Source organism: Aphelocoma coerulescens, chromosome 4 (assembly GCF_041296385.1).
Source record: "Aphelocoma coerulescens isolate FSJ_1873_10779 chromosome 4, UR_Acoe_1.0, whole genome shotgun sequence".
NCBI lineage: Eukaryota > Metazoa > Chordata > Aves > Passeriformes > Corvidae > Aphelocoma > Aphelocoma coerulescens.
In genome coordinates, this window is record NC_091017.1 from 47,588,661 (window position 1) to 47,608,529 (window position 19,869).

General features: G+C 42.3%; 1 protein-coding gene across 1 annotated transcript in view; it reads right to left on the bottom strand.

Annotated features, from left to right (window-relative positions):
- The window catches only part of MTNR1A (melatonin receptor 1A), a 52,328-nt gene extending 36,776 nt beyond the window's left edge, over positions 1-15,552 (bottom strand). The window contains exon 1 of the mRNA XM_069013928.1: positions 15,118-15,552. Coding sequence (XP_068870029.1) covers positions 15,118-15,310 — 193 coding nt within the window. The 5' untranslated portion in view covers positions 15,311-15,552. The remainder of the gene's footprint in view (positions 1-15,117) is intronic.
- Positions 15,553-19,869: the final 4,317 nt, after the last annotated feature.

Genomic DNA, 19,869 nt, shown 5'->3' on the forward strand with positions numbered 1-19,869 from the left:
TGTGAATTTGACATGACAAAGGTTAATAGGACAGCCCTAAGGAACCCTCCCAACTACAATTCGTATTGATCCTGAAAATCCTAACCCAGCTATTAAGAAATAAGAAGAGTCTATACACATAACTTAAGCAACATTTAAGATCAGATAATCAAACAGGTGATGAAAACAAATTAACTGTTCTGAAAAAAGGATATTTACCGAAAAAAAAAAAAAGACTCTGCTAAACAGTGCATGCTAGACACACAGAATTAAATTTTTTTTCTTATTCTTTTTGGGGATAAAATAAACAGTAAATTAGTGCAACACTGACAAAAGAACTAAAGAGACTAATTCAGGGACATTACAGGCATCCATGCAATAGCTAAAGACATGATACAAATTCAGAGAGAATATGAGGAGACACTGAAGAAAGCAAATGACAGAAAGTAGAAAGATGGATCAGATAACATTGGGGATTTAATAAAAAATTAAATGCATTACCTAGATGTTCTTTCTATGAAAAACCAAGTTGGAAGAAAAGCTGCAGTTATAGTCTAGTACAAGGCTTCTTTACGGCACAGAGGTGCTGTCAAAGATACTTTCTGCAGTTATTTAAAATAAAGAATCTTTGGTTGTCATACTGAGACAAAAGACTGTCCCAGAATGAAGCTGGGAAATGTTCACAAGAACATAAAGTACCGGAACAAGTAGAATTCAGTAGCAGAACTATAATGCTACACATAAGCCAGTACCACCCAAACAATGAAGACCAAAAATGGCTTAGAAACTGGGGTTTTACAATATTACAACAGTAGATGTAACAGGAGACAGACAGTTGTAAAATAAGAATGAAATTGATTGTCAGCTGATAAGAAATTACTTAGCATTTAATATGCCTCAAAAAAAAAGTCAACAAACATATAAACAATATGGGTCCAAATAAAACAGACTGATGTCAATTCCATTTTCCTGGAAAATGCTTCCCAAGCTATGTTGAGCATTACTTCAGCCAAAAATTGCTCATAAAGTCATATTCTTATTTCAGTTTGCATGGAAGGAAATTAGGAGGTCATCTTAGTCCTTTCTCTTCTTCAAATACATGACTAACTCTGCCTATGACTTTCCTATACATAACTGCCTTTTATCTTAAATCAGCACATAATCTAATATCTTTCATTTTCTGGACTAATTTTTTACACTGTTCAAGTCGCATTGAAAAAGTATAACAGACTCTTACAGAACTTTAGAGGCTCTGAAAACTAAGTAAGCGTAAGAGCCTTTGGCATTGGTGGCATCTTCAGTTCTAGAGCCAAAGGCATAAAATCCAATTAGGCTTGGACAGAATAGACTCTGGGGAATACACAGGACCTTAAATGAGAGTCACTACTTTTAACTACTACTGAGTCCAGATTTTATAATACAAGAATTCTGAAAAAAAATTCATATGGTTGGAATATTTTGTTCCACACTTAGAAAGGCCTTACTCCTATTATTTCATTACATACTTCTGTCACCTTTTTTTTGGTGTCAGTAGTTTGCACAATGCATACACTACTACTGCGTGAAGGACTTTATGGTGTATCAGGGAAATCAGTTTAGACCCACGCAATAGTTAACTGTATCAGTGAAAGTCACTAGTGACAGAAAAGAACGTGCAGTGATTTTTTTTTTTTTCTGGATTCCCAAAACTAGCAAATGGGAATTTCAGGTTCAGAATTATTCTACCATTTGCCATCTTCACTGAGATTAATTTCAAAATTCCTATTAATTCCTTTCTCCACAGCCCCTCATCTCTGAAGTGTGCCAGTACACCATGAAATTTTGAAGGCAATGCTGATTCACTAAAATAAGCCATCTGTCTGGACAATTAACAAAGCAGTAGGTACTGGTTTAAACAGCTTAACTCCAAGCAGACTACATTGTCCAGTGGCCATAATCCAAATGAAAAGTTGAACAGCAAGAATCAACACTTTTCAGTAAAAGCTAAATGCTACATTTCAGATTGTTCAATTTTTTTCCCCTACTTACCATAAAATTCCAATCTTTCAAAATTTTTTTGACTGAAGTTGCATTGCTGCTGTCTTTTCTTCCAGGTACTACTAGTAATAGTCATTAACTGGAATGCTATCAAACCTATCTGTACATGTAGAAAAGACTTCACAGCTGAACATTCCTGGTGTTTCACAATGATTTGTAAACTGAAGGGATTTGATGTAAATGCAGAACATATGAAGTGATAAAGTGTAATTTTAAAAGTCATTGTTTCCTAAACGTAATCACAGTTTAAAATGAAACAGGGTTTGATATAGAAAACACATGTAGAAAAAAATTGTCTAGAGACTCCAAAAAGCAAGATCTATGACAGGATCAAATGAAATGTAATTACTTATAAGCTTTGGCTGGGAACAAATATGGAAAAACATTAATGACAGATAGAAGTACAAAAGAAAGGACAGTCCTAAAAGCAAAAATCTCAGGGAGAACAAGGGAGGGGTCACACATATGCAAGTGCTCAGAAATTTAGCATTCAACATATGGACAGAGATTGAAAGATAAAGGTCACAGCTGAACTTTGAGTATGGATATGGAGTCAATGAAGTCTACAGAGGACTGGGAAGATGGTTCTGGAGTACAGTAGGGAAAAGGGCAACTGATGCCCTTTCATTAGAACTTCAATAGAAGATGTTTTAAGTCTGCTCTTCCAAAGGAGTAAAAATAACAGCATTGGAGAGACTGCTGCCATTTGTTGTTGAAGAGCTGGAAAAACAACTTGAAGCTGCTTAACACTCTAGAGAAATAAAGGGGAAGAGAAAATGACAAAATTAACTATGTCTACTTGTACATATTATATAGAACTTTAGGGCATGCTGGATAACGTGTTGTTTTGTTTTAGTTATGAGCAACAAAATGTTTCAAATCCCTGTCAGATAATGATCAGGTACAAGAACTCAATCAAATGGATTCCCTTAACAGTACAATCTAAGATGATCAGAAACCTGGTGGAAGCAAGATGTTGTGAACAAAAGAGAAAGCCCTTCTGGAAAGCCTCTTTGTAACAAGGTTTATGATTGGCATCTAGTTCCATGCACACCCATTTCACAGGTGAGGCAGAGGTATCCTTGAGCAGATGTACTGTTCTGCATGGTGGCTGAGAATAATTTCAAGTTGGAGCTAAAAAGTAAGTTGAATAATTAAGTTCAGGGCAAATAAGTCAGGGTACTTAACTATATCAATACTTGTCAGCTATACTTATCAAATGACACTAGCAGCAAAAAACTTGTCCTGAAATATTCTGGACGCTGAAAGGTCCAATTTCTTTTCTAGAAGCAAGAGGAATTAAAGAAAGCAAGAAAGAACAGCACCATTTTGAGGCTGCTAGCTGAATGACACCCTGTGGACTGAAATCACCTCGAATGAATCAGTTTGCAGTGAGGCCCCTTCTGTTCACCGTGAGCACGGCAATTGCTGCATTATGGTAATCACTGGGTGTGAGGTGGGGCTTCTAATCCTGAGAGCTGTCTCTGCTAAAACAGAGACTCCAGCCCCAAGAAGTCATACAGGTGCACAGGCAGAGGGTAGTACCTTACTTCTAGTAACCAACTCCATAATTACGTCTGTGAGAAGAAGGTTTAGGATTACAGAGTAATAAGTGCCCTACTATAGCTGACATAGTAATCTAATTTTTCCAGTTACACTGAATTCCTAATTTGCCAGATTACATTACTCTTTTCTTACTTCAGTATAGGCTCAGCATTTCTGAATATAGAAGACACAAAAGAATTTTACTTTACAGATGATCATTAGACAGTCCCTTATTTCCAGTGTACTAAAAAGTCAACATTCTGTGTTTCTATAAAAAGTATTTGATCACATACTGGATTTGCACTTATCAAATGAATATGCACAATTGTTCCAACAAAATAAATTCTTAAAATAATGCTGGTAAATATTTCTTCAGAATGGGTATTAGCTTAAATGAAACATACTGGAGCTGCTTCACAGTGTTACTACTGAAAATTTCATTTACTTCATTGAAATACCTGTGTAAGAAAGCAGACCAAAGAACAACACAAGCAAATTCATGATTTGGAGATTTATTTGCAAGACAAGCAATTTCTTGTTTTTGAGTAAAGTAAGCAAACATTCTGTCCAGTCATCACAGAGAACAATCAGCAATTCAAAACACAGAAAGAGGTGAAATCTCTGTGAAATTTGAATTTGATCAAGAAATTTTTCTGAGTAAATATGGGGACAGGAAATAATATGAATATCTAAATATAAGCAAAAAGACTTTGAAAACAATTCACTGCTTTGGTGATAGTTATGGCTGCACTAGAAAGACGTGCTCAGGCAGCTTTACCCCAGGAAGCATTCTGGCAGCTTGAGAAAAGTAAAAGAAAACACCCACTAGAAAAGCTTGCAATGAGAAGATGTATCACTCTTGTGACAGATGGGATATCCCAGTACAAAACAAGCACCAATAGCAAGCAGATTGCACATTCTACACCCACTAGGTTACTTAAACGTATCGTGTACACTTCATTCTTTTTTCCATTCATACTTCTGCACGCCCATGTTTGTCAGATTCAGCCACATCTTTAGGTCACGTTGCAGGTAACAACAGCTGCAAGAGGTATTAACAAGGCACAAGTGCGAGCTTTGCACAACTGTATAATCTTCCCTAGATTGTCACAAATTATGCATTAGAAATTCTTACCAGGAATAATAACAAAAATAAGTATTCATAATGCCCCTAAGAATAGGGCAGCATCTTAGAATTCTATTTTTACAGAGTGTATACATACCAGTTTTGACAGAATGTGTGTAAAGGATCCCATGAGGGAGAGACCCAAGTCAATAACTCTAAAACAAGAGCCTTTCAGAAAAAACCTGACATCCACACTCAAAACATGGGGAAAAAACAAACCAAAGGAAAACAAACCAAAAAATTCAGCAGCAAATAATTTAGGAAGAAAAGTGCAAAATTTTTCTTCAGTACAGGAGATATGCCATCCTCAGCATAATACCCAATGGGTATGGATCATCCAAAGAAAAAGTGCAAATGTATGATGAGCAGAAGCACAACAAATTCATAGGAACGTGCAGAAGTAAATGAAGAAAAGTGGGTATATTAGGTAAATACAAAATATTTTTGGGGATTGCCTACAAACAAGACAAGTATTGTCCCACAAAATTATGAAAATCAAGGCAGTTTCCCACCAACCAACAAAATGTTCATAGTTGAGAATATCATAAGGCACTGCAGTAGTGGGATGCACTGGATGGGCAAAAGAAAAAGGAATCAGAAGAGCTGCAAAAAATGGTAGTATGTACACAAATTTGTAAGTGAAGACACAAAAGAAATGCCAATTATTTGCCAAAAAAATTGCTCAAAAACCTTTGCTGCAAGAGCCAGAAAATCTGACTGCATTTTGAGCTCTACATTAGATATTTAATATATGCTAAGACACAAATTGCTGTCTTCTCCATACTTACTAGTATAAAGAGGAGATGAAAAGCTCTTTTACTGAGCTTGATGAGAACTACTTTGTTAACTCTCTAGCCCTGAAAGTTTGCATCCAGAATAGTTAGAATGAGCTTGGCCAATGAAGATAATGTGTACACAACACTCACCAATACAAAAATTCCTGTGGAAGCTGTCTCAATAAGCACAAACTACAAGAACAGCGAAATTCTTCTAATTTATCTCAAGAACTAAAGCCAGCACCTGTGTCTAGGTGGAGGAAAGTAAGGAAAGATTACTGTCCTCCCTTCCCTCAGGAATGCTGAATATTCTTCTCCTGTGTATGAGAGATTGTAATTTCTGGAGTTCAAAAACAATACACAAAAATATGAGTTACAATGTGCCAGCAGATGCTGCATTACAGGAAAAAAAAAAAAAAAAAAAAAAGGTTAAATGAAAAGGTTCTTTCTGCAAAAACCACCAAATCAGAGGAAATGTTTCTGGATGTATCTATATCTGTAAATTCAAGAACCCAAACTACACAAAATTAAGTGGTCACAGACAGTCAGACTGAGAAATTTCCAAAGGAACATCATACACATATATGACGATATAATTCACAACAGAACCACCCATCTGTAGAGTGAGGCAGCAAAGCCCCAATTTACTCTGATTAATGAACATAATAAAGAATAATGAGTTCCTAGAAAGTAGAAGAGGACAAATATATCAAGAACATATGTCGTTGGAGCAGAAAACTCTAGTACAAGCTAACTGTCCTTGACCCAAGTAACAATTCCCATTTGTAACCCTACAAAGGACAGCACTGCAGTAGCAATCCTTGGTGGTCTCGTGTTTTCTTTATTCCCAAGTGTGTTCTTGAAGCATCAATTTTCAGACTTAATAGCTTGCATATGTACTCCACATGAAATTGTAAGTGGCTTCCTACAGTGCACCCACCCCAGGATATATAGGTCAGGCACTTATGACCTTACCTGTATTCAGCTTTCTTACAAGACTATCCGTGATCCAACAAAAATCCTACTCTCAGTCCAGTTACAGAAGATTTCTCTGCTTACCACACTCTGGGTTTAAGGCTGTGAGCAGCAACCTTCTTACTCCCTGGCAAGTATTGCAGACATAAAAATGGAAGCAGCAAGACAGGCACTGACCTTGATAAGAGATTTGCTATTGATTTCAGTAAAACCACTTTTAGGGAAGTTATTTCCAGAGATCAGGCATACTCCTGGAGGTGGTGCTCTTTTGCAAAGGGCAAAGGTTATTTTATAGAAAGACTAACAGAATTTGATACCAACCTTTCTTTGACTAACAAAACAACAGCCAAGAGGTGATACTTTTATTCTCATTACAGGAATAGAGAGGTGCTAAGTAATGCTATGTAATGTTGGTACAACAGCAAAAGCATATAAACTGACAGAAAATATGTTTAGGCTGTGAGAATCATGGAATGGGTTGGGTTGGAAGGGACCTTAAAGACTATCTAGTTCCAACCCCTTGCTATGGGCAGGAACAGCCTCCACTACACCAGGTTGCTCAAGCCATCATCCAACTTGGCCTTGAACACTTGAACAAGGAATGTGACAGCCACAACCTCACTGAGCCACCTTCCAGTGTCTCAACAATCTTCTTCAGTTGGAGTAAGGAAATAGGTGATTCCAAAAGGATTTCTATGAACACCCACAACACCTGAAAGCTGTATTTGATGATTGAAAAATGTCCCATTCAATCCTGTGCTCTAAGTAAGAACTAATTCGGTAACAGAGATTCAGGGAAGGTTCAGAGATGCAATACAGAATAATGGGAATGCGGGGAAGAACCTGGTTTTAAAAAGTAGATTAAAATTATGTGAACCTGCATGATAGTTGCAGCCTGTTGCAGTACTCCAATTACAGAAGGCAGATCTTAGCATTACACAGTCAGAGATAATCTGGAGACATCTTTAATGTAAATAATTCCTATAATTAAGACAGAGCATATTAATGTAAAACACACAAACTTTTATTTAGAGACCATTAATTCTTCATCCAAAATGAAACAAAATGCAACTGAGGTAAATGATTCATTTGCATTTATGTAAACTTTGGTTCTTCATAATATGCAAGTCTCATATTTTAAAAGTAATCCTAACAAAAATGTCACACCCTAACTGTATTGGGCTCTTTTACCTGTGAAAATGAAAACACTTTCTTCTCCCAAATACACACAGGGAGATGAATGTGTCCTTAAAAGTCAAGTTAGACTTAAGAGTAGAAAACTCTTCATCAGTCATTCTGGAAAACAGAAACATAAAATGAAACCTCCAGGTTTCATTTTCCCCGTAGTCACTACCGGGAAAAAAATACTCATGATTTTTTTCTCAGAATGTGAAGATCTGGATAAACTTCTGCATGGTGTGACTGGATACCAATTTCCAAAGCTGATCCCTGTACCCACACCCATTCACCACTTTGGTTCATCTCTACAGAGCTGGGCACTTTGTCTGGCTAAACAACAAAGTTCTGGCAGCTGCACCATAACCACAATAGGCTTATACTTGGTGCAGCTGAAACAGGTGACTAAAAAAGAAGTCACATTACTGACTGACCTCAATACCAAGCATGGAGTTGACCTCTGTCAGCACAGGGGCAAACCACCTCTGCTTGGTAACCTCTCCCTGAAGACAAATTAGTTTTGCTAACCTTGCATCTGCAGCCAAAAAAACCCCACAAACAAACCAACAACCCCAAGGTGATACGGTATCAATAGACCTTATATTTCAGCACCACATGTAGAATATCATGTACACATCATTCTGAATGGGGTTTCTGTAGGCCTAAATGAAAAAAGTACATACCCAGTCCAACCTACACAATAAAGGTAGCTGAACAGTCAGTTTAAAGGTCTAAACTGAAAAATATAATTAACCTGAAATTAACCATAAACCCTTCCAGCTGCTTAGTATGTATTTGACTAGAGAATTTCAGTGCTGGGTCACACATGTAAGTGTTTAAAATCAGCTGCTTCTCTCTTCTCTCATTTTAGAGAACAGGGGTTCTTATGATAGGGTAGAGAGTCCAAATGAAACACTGAAGGACTATTTTGAAATTCTATCAATGGAAAAGATGAGTTCTCCACCATCAAGAAAACCCAACCCACCACCCTGCCCAAAACTAAAACAACCAAATTTAAGTCCCCAACTCAAGCATGGATTCTCTGATGTAATCAAGAACTGAATTTTTACAAAGACCAGTAGTCTAATACCTATTCTTCAAAAACTGCTATTTTTGAAGAATATATATATATAAAAACATATATAACTATATGACCTGGTAGTCTATTAGGAAATTTATAAAATGAAAAGAATGAGCTCAAAATCTTTTACTTCTGGTGTTAGGCGTTTCTTCAAGGAAAGGGTAAAAAGTTGCCTCCTCATTAAAAAAACTATAGAACATGAAACTTTTTACACATACTGGTCAGTTATTACCACAAAGCTACCTAGTGACTTCTACAGCTTCTATCTAAACACTACAAATAGCTTTGCTGATTACTTTCAGTTGCTACTCTAGTCGAAAAAAAAAATCAAGAAGCTTGCAGCATGCTTCTCATCTGAATTTAAGGGCACTAGTGAAATTCAATTGCATATTTTATCCATTCCTAAAAAATAAGTAAGAAGTTAATCAGACCTTTATTCTGCCATTTAAAGTAGAAACCTTGATTATCCCACCTGTCCACCTGCGACTTCAGGAGGGCTAGATTTGGAAAGAACACTTCTTTAGTAGTAGCATTTGTATGATAGTCCCAAGCATTACTTAACTACACACATTAAATACATGTTTATTTGTTCATTTAATAAGCAAACACTTTTTGCTTTGTTAAGAATTTGTGTTCTGTTATCCTGAGGAATTCTAAGACCTGTCCTCCTGAAACAGAGGTCTGTAATTTTTTTCTCAGGAGTGGAAATATGGTATTATAAGGCAGCACACAGATGTGACTAGAAGAAAAACTGCCAACAGCAAGGGGGACAAATTCTTATTGACGTTGCAAAACTAAACTGTGATGCATAGCATTGAATTGACACTGCAAAGTTTTTACTGCCCTAGGAAAGCAAGCCTCACCAGAGAAACAGAACAGACACTGTCACATCAGCAGTGGATGCCTACTCTTGGTAGCATTTTCTGTCACTAACCTAGACTTGCTGATGATGTCTGAATGCTGGAAAGACATCAAGTATCTATGTTATGAAAGAAAAGTAGATAGCATAAAAAGAAATAGGAAAGAGATAAGAATAGAAGCAAATCAGAAATTGTTAATAAGAAAATTAAAGATGCAAAGAAACTTTTTGCATAAAGAGAAAACCCCTCAAAAATAACCTAAATGAGACAGCAAATAGTAGAGCATATAAGTACCATTGCCCACTGGCAGCTAACTAGAAAAAAGCAATGTCTCTAGAAACTTCAAAATGCAGAATCTTGCAAAAAGAATAAATACCTGAGCTTGACAAATTCATTAGTAAGAATAAGTTGTTAATTATTTGAAATACTCACCTCTACTTTTGGTCACTAACAGCACAGCACTATTTAAACAAGTCTTTGAAGCAAACCTCTGATTCAGTAAAATATTCAGTCAAAACCAGTCTGAGGAACAACTTTATTGAAACTGTATTTTTTATGCTCAGTTCTGCTCAACAATTTGCAAAGTTCAGCATCTCCTCTAGACATTTTCCCTTCTCCCAAACAGCTTACCATTTTTAATACTGGAAGTTATTAATTTCTGAAATAATGTTCATTGCCATCAACATCTCAGTTTTTATCAGAACCCTGAATTTGTGCTATAACTTGATCTTCTAAAGTCTCTTCCTTGAGTCAAGTATTTCTTGGGCTACCATGTCTCTCAGGGCACAAAACGAAGTCCAAGGATCACCTGTGACAAAAAGAATGATTTCATTAGTCTCAATTCACAACAAGAGTTTCATTTATTAGATAGAACAATCTTTACTAGAGCATTTAACATTATAATTTTAAAACTAAAAAACAAAACATCATCAAGAACAATGTTTTTCTGAAAAGGCTGATGATATCTCCAATCTGATTATCAAAAGATAGCTCCATCCTTATTTTTAAAATTTTTATTCTAGAAAATGCATTAAGAGAGGAGCACTCTTGAACTAGATTCTTACACTGCTCAAATCAAAACCCAGGGCCAGCTTGAAAAGCCTCCAAAGTTAAATTCTTACTGATAGATTCCCATCCCTAATCCTGCAATGGCTGTACTATTTAGCAAAGAAAAAAAAAATCTGAAGTGTTGCAACATCCCTATTGCAACACATGGCTGAGGAACCTGAAGTAGCTGTGTTCCTTAGTTCTTTCAAAAGCAACTTCACTGATCTTAGAGATTTTAGAGCAATTACCCTCCAGTTCATTATATTCTTTTGAGCACTCACAGTGCTGTCTTCACAGAACTCTGGGGATCTAAAACATGTGAGGCAGATTGAGCATACAAACATTGGGGTTTTTTCCCTTTTTCATTGCCATCCCATTCTGAAAAGTAGTTACCACACATAGGTAAGTTTAAGCATGTGTGCAGTCCTAGTGAAGTTAACTGGATCTTGCTGCTCAGGGCCCTGGGGCCTCAGCTATGTCAAACTTCCTCTCTGCCTTCTTCACCAGTAACAAAACAAAGTTTTAGCAACAAAACATTTGGGCCAAGGACATGGAAAACTAGAAAAAAGTACAAAAACCCAAATACACCTAACACAGAACAGAGATTGGCGAGAAAAGGGTTAATGCAGCTTTCTGCCCTGATTTGGTAGGTGCTAGTTACCAGCTTGGCACCACTCCCTGGATTATCCCAACCCATGTCAGGTGTTAGCAGACAGGACAGGCACACAGGAGTGAGGGTGAGACTACTGGGCCTCCCTTCTTGCCTGCTGGAGGCTTCCCTTCCCACACAGGACTCTGTTGGAGGGGTAGTCAGGGAACCCTTGACCTCAGCACACAAAGCACCCAGAAAAAAAGCAACCCACCAGGCCAAGGGAACAGTTTCAAAAGGAAGAGAAAGAAGAGCAAGAAGTGTACTACCATTCAAGAAAACTTTCTTCATTGACCTTAAGAATGGTCCAGTCCTGCAATTACTGAGTACCAAAATCCACCTTCACCAAAAGAACAGGTGTATGCTGACATTTTGATGTCACTACCAGAAAACTACTCTCCATAGTCAAAGACTTAGAACTGCTCCCTCACCTTGTTCTTGATGCATTGTTTTTCTTGGTGTGGGTAACATCAAAGGCATAAGGATACCACCAATTACCAAATTTGTGTGCAGTATTACGTTAAATCACTTAAACGATCTCCTCGGTTTTCTGAGATGTTCTGATTTGATGTTGACAGTTTCAAGTAAAAATTCCACTTGTTGCTAAAAGTACCAATAGTTTTTAAATACACCTTCCCTAAGGCTACTTACTGCATCTTCCCAGGGGGGATCTGTTGAATGACCTTATTTCTGATCTATGAGTATCAGTAATTGTAAATGAGACAAGGATTTACACAAAACTTATTTTTAAAGTGTTCTCATTCCTTTTAAAAATCAGTTATTAAAGAAGGCACATCAGTTTAAGTTCAAGCTGCATGAATATGCTATCAAGATATGGTCATTAAAATCCTTATGCCTTGAATGTTTCCCTTGAATTTTGTTTCAAAGTCAAAAGATTACAGATATCATAAACCAAATTCAGTCTTTGTGTAGGTCAGCTTTCAATTGCAGCTGCTCCCATCAGGACTGAATTGGTGTCAGGCACCTCTTGGATTACAAAGCCACCATAAAAGAAATAACAGACCAGAACTATGAAACTTATTACAAGTCAAGTACATTAAATAAAAGAGGATCCTACCAGTTGCATCATCAGCTTCTGTGTCTAGAAGAGCATCTATTGAAGCCATGCTTGTGCCTATGAAGGAGTCTGTAGTATCAGACACTCCTCGCTTGCTGAGACAAACTTCGAGTTACTGACTCCTCTGCTTTGATCAGTGTCTTTTACTAACCTTCTGACTGTCAGGAAGGTTACACCACTTGTTGAGAAGGTTTTTCTAGGCCTTCCTACTATTCCCCAATGCACTTTTTAAATCATAAGTCCACAGGTTCAATTTGTAGTATCTTCCAATAAATATGTATATAATAGAGAGTAGGACAGAGATGCAAGATGTTTTCCCCCACCAAATCCACCTTTTTGTGAAAGGGTTATATACTCCTTATTTCTGTTAGTCCTCTCTTGCCAAGAGGGAAGAAAATCTTCAGTGAGATACATTTTCTTCAGGAGGCATCTTCTGTTCCTCCCTGACCTTTTTCCAGTGGAATTTTCATCCTGTGTCCTTTTTCCTCAATAAATGTGCCAGCAAGACTTAATTAATGTAAGTTGTTGCAAAAGCAGAAGTTTCTTTCTTATTACATTTCGGTAAAAAGTCATAACTGCCTTTGGCATTACCATGTTACAAATTAGTTGTATGTATAAATCATATTGTTTTCAATCTGATCTCTTCCTGAATGACCCGAATTAGGATAAACAAGACTTGGGAGACTTCAGTCTTCAAACTTACAGGTATTAGGCCAGGGTCTTCTAAATAGGTATGCTCTGTTACAAATTTATTTGCCTGGGTAACCCCTTCCTAATTGAAGGACCAATTTAACAGTAGTGCTCACATAAGTAAAGTTATGCCCAGGCTTAGGTTTTTGCAGGATTGGTCAAGAACTCTTAGAAGACCTTTTTAAAACTTGTGTTATTTCCAAAGATTCCTTTAATCCATGTACCAAACGCCCCTATATTTTAAAGAAAAAACCCTCAAACTTAAGAACTTTAAAAACTTGCTCCTATTTTTCCCCTAAATTGAGACTATAAACTATTTACGATCTTGTACCAAGTATCTACTTGTTTTAATTAATCCTTAATTTCAGAGGGTCAATCAGTATCTAGTTCATGTTCCAGTCTCAAAGACTATGTTCAGAAGAATGCTCTATTCTCCTAGCTGTTGCCAGTTTATTGCAGTTCTTAACAGTCACTATGACAGAAAAGGCAAGAACAAGAAATGCAGTAAGAGTGAGCAAGTGAGCACGTGTTGAGATTCAGGAGGGATTACACGATATCTACAGCAGAGAGTATGCACACACACAGAGCCCAAGGATTCAGTTACATCTCCAGAAAACAGACACCACGTTTATTTCGGACTTCACCAGACTTGTCTGTATTGCAAATTCCCCACAGAAGTGCTAAAGTACAGATTTACTAATTAAGGAGGAGGAGAATATCACCCATTTCCCTAGAGTAACTCCAATAATATGCTTGTCTTAACCCTTTCTCCCTCCATCTAAAAATATTCCAGAGAACAAGGGTAGTCAAGTCCTGACGTGGACTTCTGGAGTTGGAATCTCCTCTCAATTATATGCTACTGCACGTGTTACAATGCCAGCTCCAGTGAATGAAGTTTCTGCCAATGAAAGCAGGAAGATAATACTGCCTTTAGAATTTACATCAGTGGCAATCATAGGGAGGAAAAAATTAAAATCTGTTACTCTTCATTTTGATCTTGTGTGAGGCATTCCACTATGGCTGAAAAAACCTGAAACTTGAATTACCTGAATTAACCTTAGAAAGATAAGCATGCCACTGTTTGCCAGAGTCCAATACTAGATACCTTTCTTAGGATAGCTCAGAGCAAAGCCCAGGCTCAAGTTCCCCCTCAGATGAATTTTAAACCACTAACTAATGAACTTAGTGCAGTAACAATGAGAACCCCGACAGCTCCATTGTGAAAAAAACAAGCTTCTCAGTTGTCATGGGAGTGAAATTCTGCTTTCATTACCAGTACAGCTCTCTTCACATGCTCCTGTATTTTTTTCAATGAAAGAGGCATAGGGTTTGGAGTGCACAGATTTGGTACACGTGCACAGCAGCTGGTCTGACATGATAAAGCAGAATGAATCTGAAGAAGTTCCTGCCTGTCTGACCAATAATCCATGAACTAAGAGGGATTTACTCAATAGACCAGCACAGATTCCATCCTGTCAAAATTAGAGATTTTTTTTTTTAAAAAGTGCCTAAAGCCGTTTTCTGTTAGATATTTTCCATTCCCCAAACACCTAGACAGCAAGTAGGAGGCGAACAAAGGTGGGGGGAGGGAATTGTCTGAATCCTGCAATGTTTATAACTTCGTATTCGCTTGATTTGAAGCTCCAACCATAGAATTTGTTACTGGAGACATTTCTGTAACTTAAAGAAAATCAATCAGAAGAAGAGCATCCAGCATGCACAGACACACACTGTATGCCAAGGCAGCATTCCCGGTACCATGTCTAAATTTCATTCTTAAATACGACTTACTTGCCATTCTCTTTTGCTAGGTGGGAACTGCCGAGCGCTAAAAATAACACCAGGATTTGGTGGCGGGAGCTAAAAATACCCTTTCCCGCTCGATTACCGACTCGGCAGGAAAGACGGAGCTCTTGGCATCTGTCACAGTCTATAACCGCCAGCTGGGGATGGAGACAAAGAGCCCAACCCCGGAGTTGCGCGCCCGGGGAAAGTTTTACGGGCAGACGAAGAGGCCACGGGGCTGCATCCCGGGGCCACGGGACCCCCACCCACCCCAGCCCGGGCGGCGCCCCCGGGCCTCCCCGCCGCCCCTTACCCGCGTTTCGCAGCTTCTTGTTGCGGTAGACGGACAGGATGACCAGGAGGTTGCCCAGCAGGTCCACCAAGATGGTGAAGATGAGGATGGCGGCCAAAGTGGAGGTCACCCAGGGCTGGCGGCGAGGGGTGCCCTCGGCCGGCGGATCCCGCGGGAGGACGGAGCTGTTCAGCTCGCTCTCGTTCACTCTCATCCTGCCGCCGCCGCCTCCCAGGGCACAACCGGGTACTGGCGGAGGGGGTGCGCCCGCCAGCGCTGCCTCCCGCGGGGGCAGGGCAGGGCAGGGCAGGGCAGGTCAGTTTGGGACGCGGGTCGCGGCCGCCCTGTGCCGGTGGGCTGTCCGCCCTAGGGCGGAGCGGGGCTGGCGGGAGCGGGCGCACCTCCCATGGCGGCCGGCAGTGCAGGCAGGAAGTTTCCCCGGAGCGTGCATGTGCCGCGGCGGGACACTTTTATAGCCCGCCCGCGCCGCCGCCCCGCCCGCCGCCACCGCTGCCGCCAGGTGACACCGAGCCGCCCCCGCGCCGGCACGTGCGCGGCCCGGGCTCCAGCTGCCGCCGCGCGGCGCCACAGCGCCCCCCCGCGGCCCCCGCCCCCCATTCACGCCGCGCTCCGCTTCCCCATTCATGCTCCCGGCCGCTCATTCAGCGCCGGCCGCTCCATTCACCGGCGGAGGCGCGGCAGGGATCGACGGGGGTTGCTGTCTGCGGTTGGGTGGTTTGCAGCGCTCGGCGCTATTTTTAGCTCTCCTGGTTAACGCCGGCTCTTAATTAGGAGCGCGCCGAACTCCCTTCCCCTCCTCCCCCTCCTTTATTTAACATCGCACCCGCACGGTAACGTGAGCGCGGCGAGAAACCTCCCATTGGGGAGCGGGTCGGGGCTGCTATAAAAAGCTCCTCGAGAAGGAGGCTGGCTGGCTGGCTGGCTGACTGGGCGCGGGGGGGCGGGGGGCGTCTGAGGACCCGCGTCCCGGGAGCACCACGTGCCGCCGCAGCGAGGGGGCGGCGGGGGGGGACACGCAGCACCTCGGCAGCCCTCCCTTCCCTGCAGCCCTTCTTCCTCCCCCGCACCCTCGGCAGCGGGGACGATCTGCACAGGGAAGACAGAGAGAAAGGTAGCGGGGATGCCCTGTGCCACCCCTATGAGCCCGGTGAGGTCTGGTTCCCCTGTTCCCCAAAAGCAGCACAGGAACAGGGAGCCATTGCCCAGCCGTAAGGAGGACCCAGCTGACTGAACAGGCTATCCCCTCACCCTCTCGTGCGGTGGGCGCTCTGCTAAATAAATTTTAAAAAGAAAAAAAAAAAAGGCACTTTCTTCTGACTGAGTCTTCTCGCTTGCATGATATAAAGTTGTTGAAAATCTCTGAGCAAACTGGGCTTGGGGAATCAGTCTCCCATTCAGGACAACGGGCTGCGAGCGCGGATGGCAATGCGCGCTGTTCTCCGCTGTGCTCAGGGCTGGGCGCGGTGCTGGCGGCCAGGGATGGCCCCGCGCACCCACGGCCATCCCGGCCGGAGCGCTCATGGGGGTGCTGCGACTGGGGACAAGCGGGGAGTCCGCAGAGGGAGCGCGGGGCTGCTCTTGGGGCGGCGCAGCCTCCGCCGGGCGCTGCGGAGCGCAGGCGGTGTCTCTGCGCGGCTCTACGCGGGGCGGGAGGGGCTCATGCGGCCGCAGCCTGCGCTCAGCCGCCCGGGCTCACGGTGGCAGCCCGAGGTGAGGGATAACCAAAGCCACCGCTGTGACCAGCTGTTGCGTAACGCGGCGGGTGTGACAGGAGAACGCGGGAGCGGGCAGCCCGCAGCCGCGGAGGGGCGCGGACAGGCAGGGCGGCGGCGGCAGCAGCGGCACCCCCGCCCCGGCAGGCGCCGCAGTCCCAGCCTGCACGACTGAGTGCCAGGGAAACCCCGAGCTTCCCATTCACCCACGGTTTTCTTTCACCACCGCGGGCAGCGGAGCGATGAGCACCGCCGCTCAGCCTCCCGCTGGTGAATGAGACCGCTTTTGTTTTGTGGGGGAAGCGCTGATTTATTTGATCACCTACTGACTTATTAAACGCTCAATATTCCGGCAGCGTGTTTTCCCGCCGCCCCGATAAACAGCAGACCCGGGGAGAAGTGTCGGCACTACAGAGCATTCCTTCCAACTGCTTCCCAGGAGAGCAAAGCCCATCCACCACTGGAGATGGAGAGCAGCAGCCCGCACTACAGAGGAGGTTGCAGGAGGAACCCCTCAGAGCGGCGCCGCAGCTCCTGGGCAGAGGGTGGTGGTGAGCACGCCCTGACATGCACATCCACCCACCACCAGCCCCAGCCCTCCATCCCCCCTTGCAGCTCAGTGCATGTGTCCGTGTAGGTGCATAACAAGTAGTTAGCAAGCTGTGGGAGAAGATTAAATATAGGAGGAGCCAGTATCAGGGGGATATCAGATCAAGGACAGCCACACGTGGATATAGGCAGAACTGCCTGGTCCTCAGTAGACCTCCACGGGTGTTTCACTGGACAGGGAGGGGCTGGCTGCCCAGAGAAGCTGTGAAGTTTCACAAGGTCAGGTATTTTTAACCAGAAGGTAGAGTGATGATGAGGATCAGCCCAGGATTTTGTTTCAAAGAAAGGGAATCTGGTCCATGCAGGAATTGCTGTTAATTGTCTCATTCCTGGGATGTTCAGTGACATATTTACAATTTAGACCCACAGGGGAATAGAGATATCACTCCATCCATCCCATTTTAGTCTAATGACAAGAGTGTATCTTGGACCAAGGCTGCTTGTGCTGGTGAGAGCAATGCTTAGGGAAGGGAACTCTTCCTGGAAAGGGGACTGTAGATGTCCTACTGGAAAAGCCTGTATGAGAGCTAAGGGTGACCCAAGCAGCAGCAAGTGCCATGATACATTGAGAAGCCCTTGTGCTGTTGCTCCATGTGTTGGCTTTGTTTCATGCAGAGTGGGAGATGAGCATCAGGATGTGGGTCAGGCTCCAGCAAGAACCACCTTCCCATTCTGTACCAGGGAGTGGGACAACCTTCTCTTTCCTCCCTCTCACCTTGACAGAGACACCTCATACTAGAAAACGCTGCTCTTTAAGGTTTTGCATGTGTTTACTCACATTCTGGAGAGTTAGAGACTCTTAGATGCCACCCAAAACAAACAAGAGGAGCAGATCTAACAACATCAGGTTACTTCACACTGATCAACATTCAGTCAGTCAGACAATCTTAGAGGCAGTTTGGTACTGTTTGTTACATCCTCTGAGGCTGGTCTTTCTCCCCTCACATTTTCTACACTTTTTCTACATATGCATTTTTAAAGTACAACTGAGTGTTAAACGATGCTTTACATGAAAGCAGTGTAAGATAAGATCAAGGCACAAGAACATCACTTGTCCCAGTCACCCCATATTATATTAATTTAAATCAGGGTTGACTCCACTGTAGTGAGCAAAGTTGGCAGAGCTTTTAATACATGAAGAAACACAGAACTTGTCTGATCTGTCACAAAAGAGTCCTGATTTGTTTTTGCTTGAGTTATGTTTCGGATGTGCCTGTTGCCCATTCTATCTCCAGCCAAGTTTTCTGGCTGATCTTGAACTGATGTTGGAGTCTTGGTTTTGGTCCTGTCTCCTGTTGATGCAACCTGGCCTCTCTGGGTGAGTGCTAGGCTTGAGTCTTCTTTTTGTCCTGACTAAGGCTGTCAGTTGAGCCTGTTTCCAGCATCTGGCCCTGCCTGCTGCTCTTAGGTCCTGAGACCATGCTCACTGGTGTGGGCAGTGCCTGGGTTCAGGTTTTCCTTGGCTCCTGGTTTGCCTTTCCTGTGGAGAAGCTTTTAAAGCTACACAGGAAGGCACATTAGATGAGTTGAGGGAGCACCATACATCTGAAATGTAGAAAACACGGGGAGAAATTAGCAATTCAGCTGGTTCTCTGAGTAAGAGAATGGAGACTGCCTGGCAGACAGGACTGAGATGGTCAGTAGCAGGGGCAAGTACTCAGAGCTTGCTGATATGGGTGCCTGGCAGAGAATGGAGTGGGAGAGCAAAAGGCAGAACACTTCTCTCCCTTTGCAGAAGTTTTCACCGTGGTACAGTGTGGTTTTCTTACATCAAAGGAAATAGTTGTGCAGGCTGATGACAGATAAGATATTTTGGAAAGGGCTGACTTGAATACAAGTATGGGAGGAAGGCCTTGGAGGGCTGCCCTGGAGCAGGGAGGTAGGTAAGTTTTGGTACCTGTAGCAGTGAAGCAGCAGCTTCTGATATCCTTTATGGTTTGGTGCCTTTCTCTTCTTCAGAGAACCCCAGGAGCTGCATGAAATAAATAAATGCAGACTCTCTTCTGCTCAATCACAACAGATATTTCTGTAGTGAAAAGCTGAAACTATCTTAGAATTGAGGTGGCAAAAAAATGAGGTAAGCCAACTGGCAGTGTGTTTCTGTGGTGAGCAGTAGTGCAGAGAGTAGGAGCAGCTGCCCATTTGAATGCTTAGCATTAAATTAAGTGGGTGCAGATTCTGTCTGGTGCCATACCTTACTATTTTGAGACCTTCATAATTCCCCTGTTATGCTGAAGAACAGTTATGATGCTGATGGTTCTTGAGCACTCTAGGAAAGAAAGGAAACTCACAGCTCCTCTCCAGTGTGGTGCTTAGAGACATTTTCACCATTACATTTGGCAGCCTCTTGGCCTGCTCTCCCAGCACACTGACACAGTTCTCCCCATAAACCTGCCTTGACAGCTGCTGTTCAGTACACAAATCTTGCTGA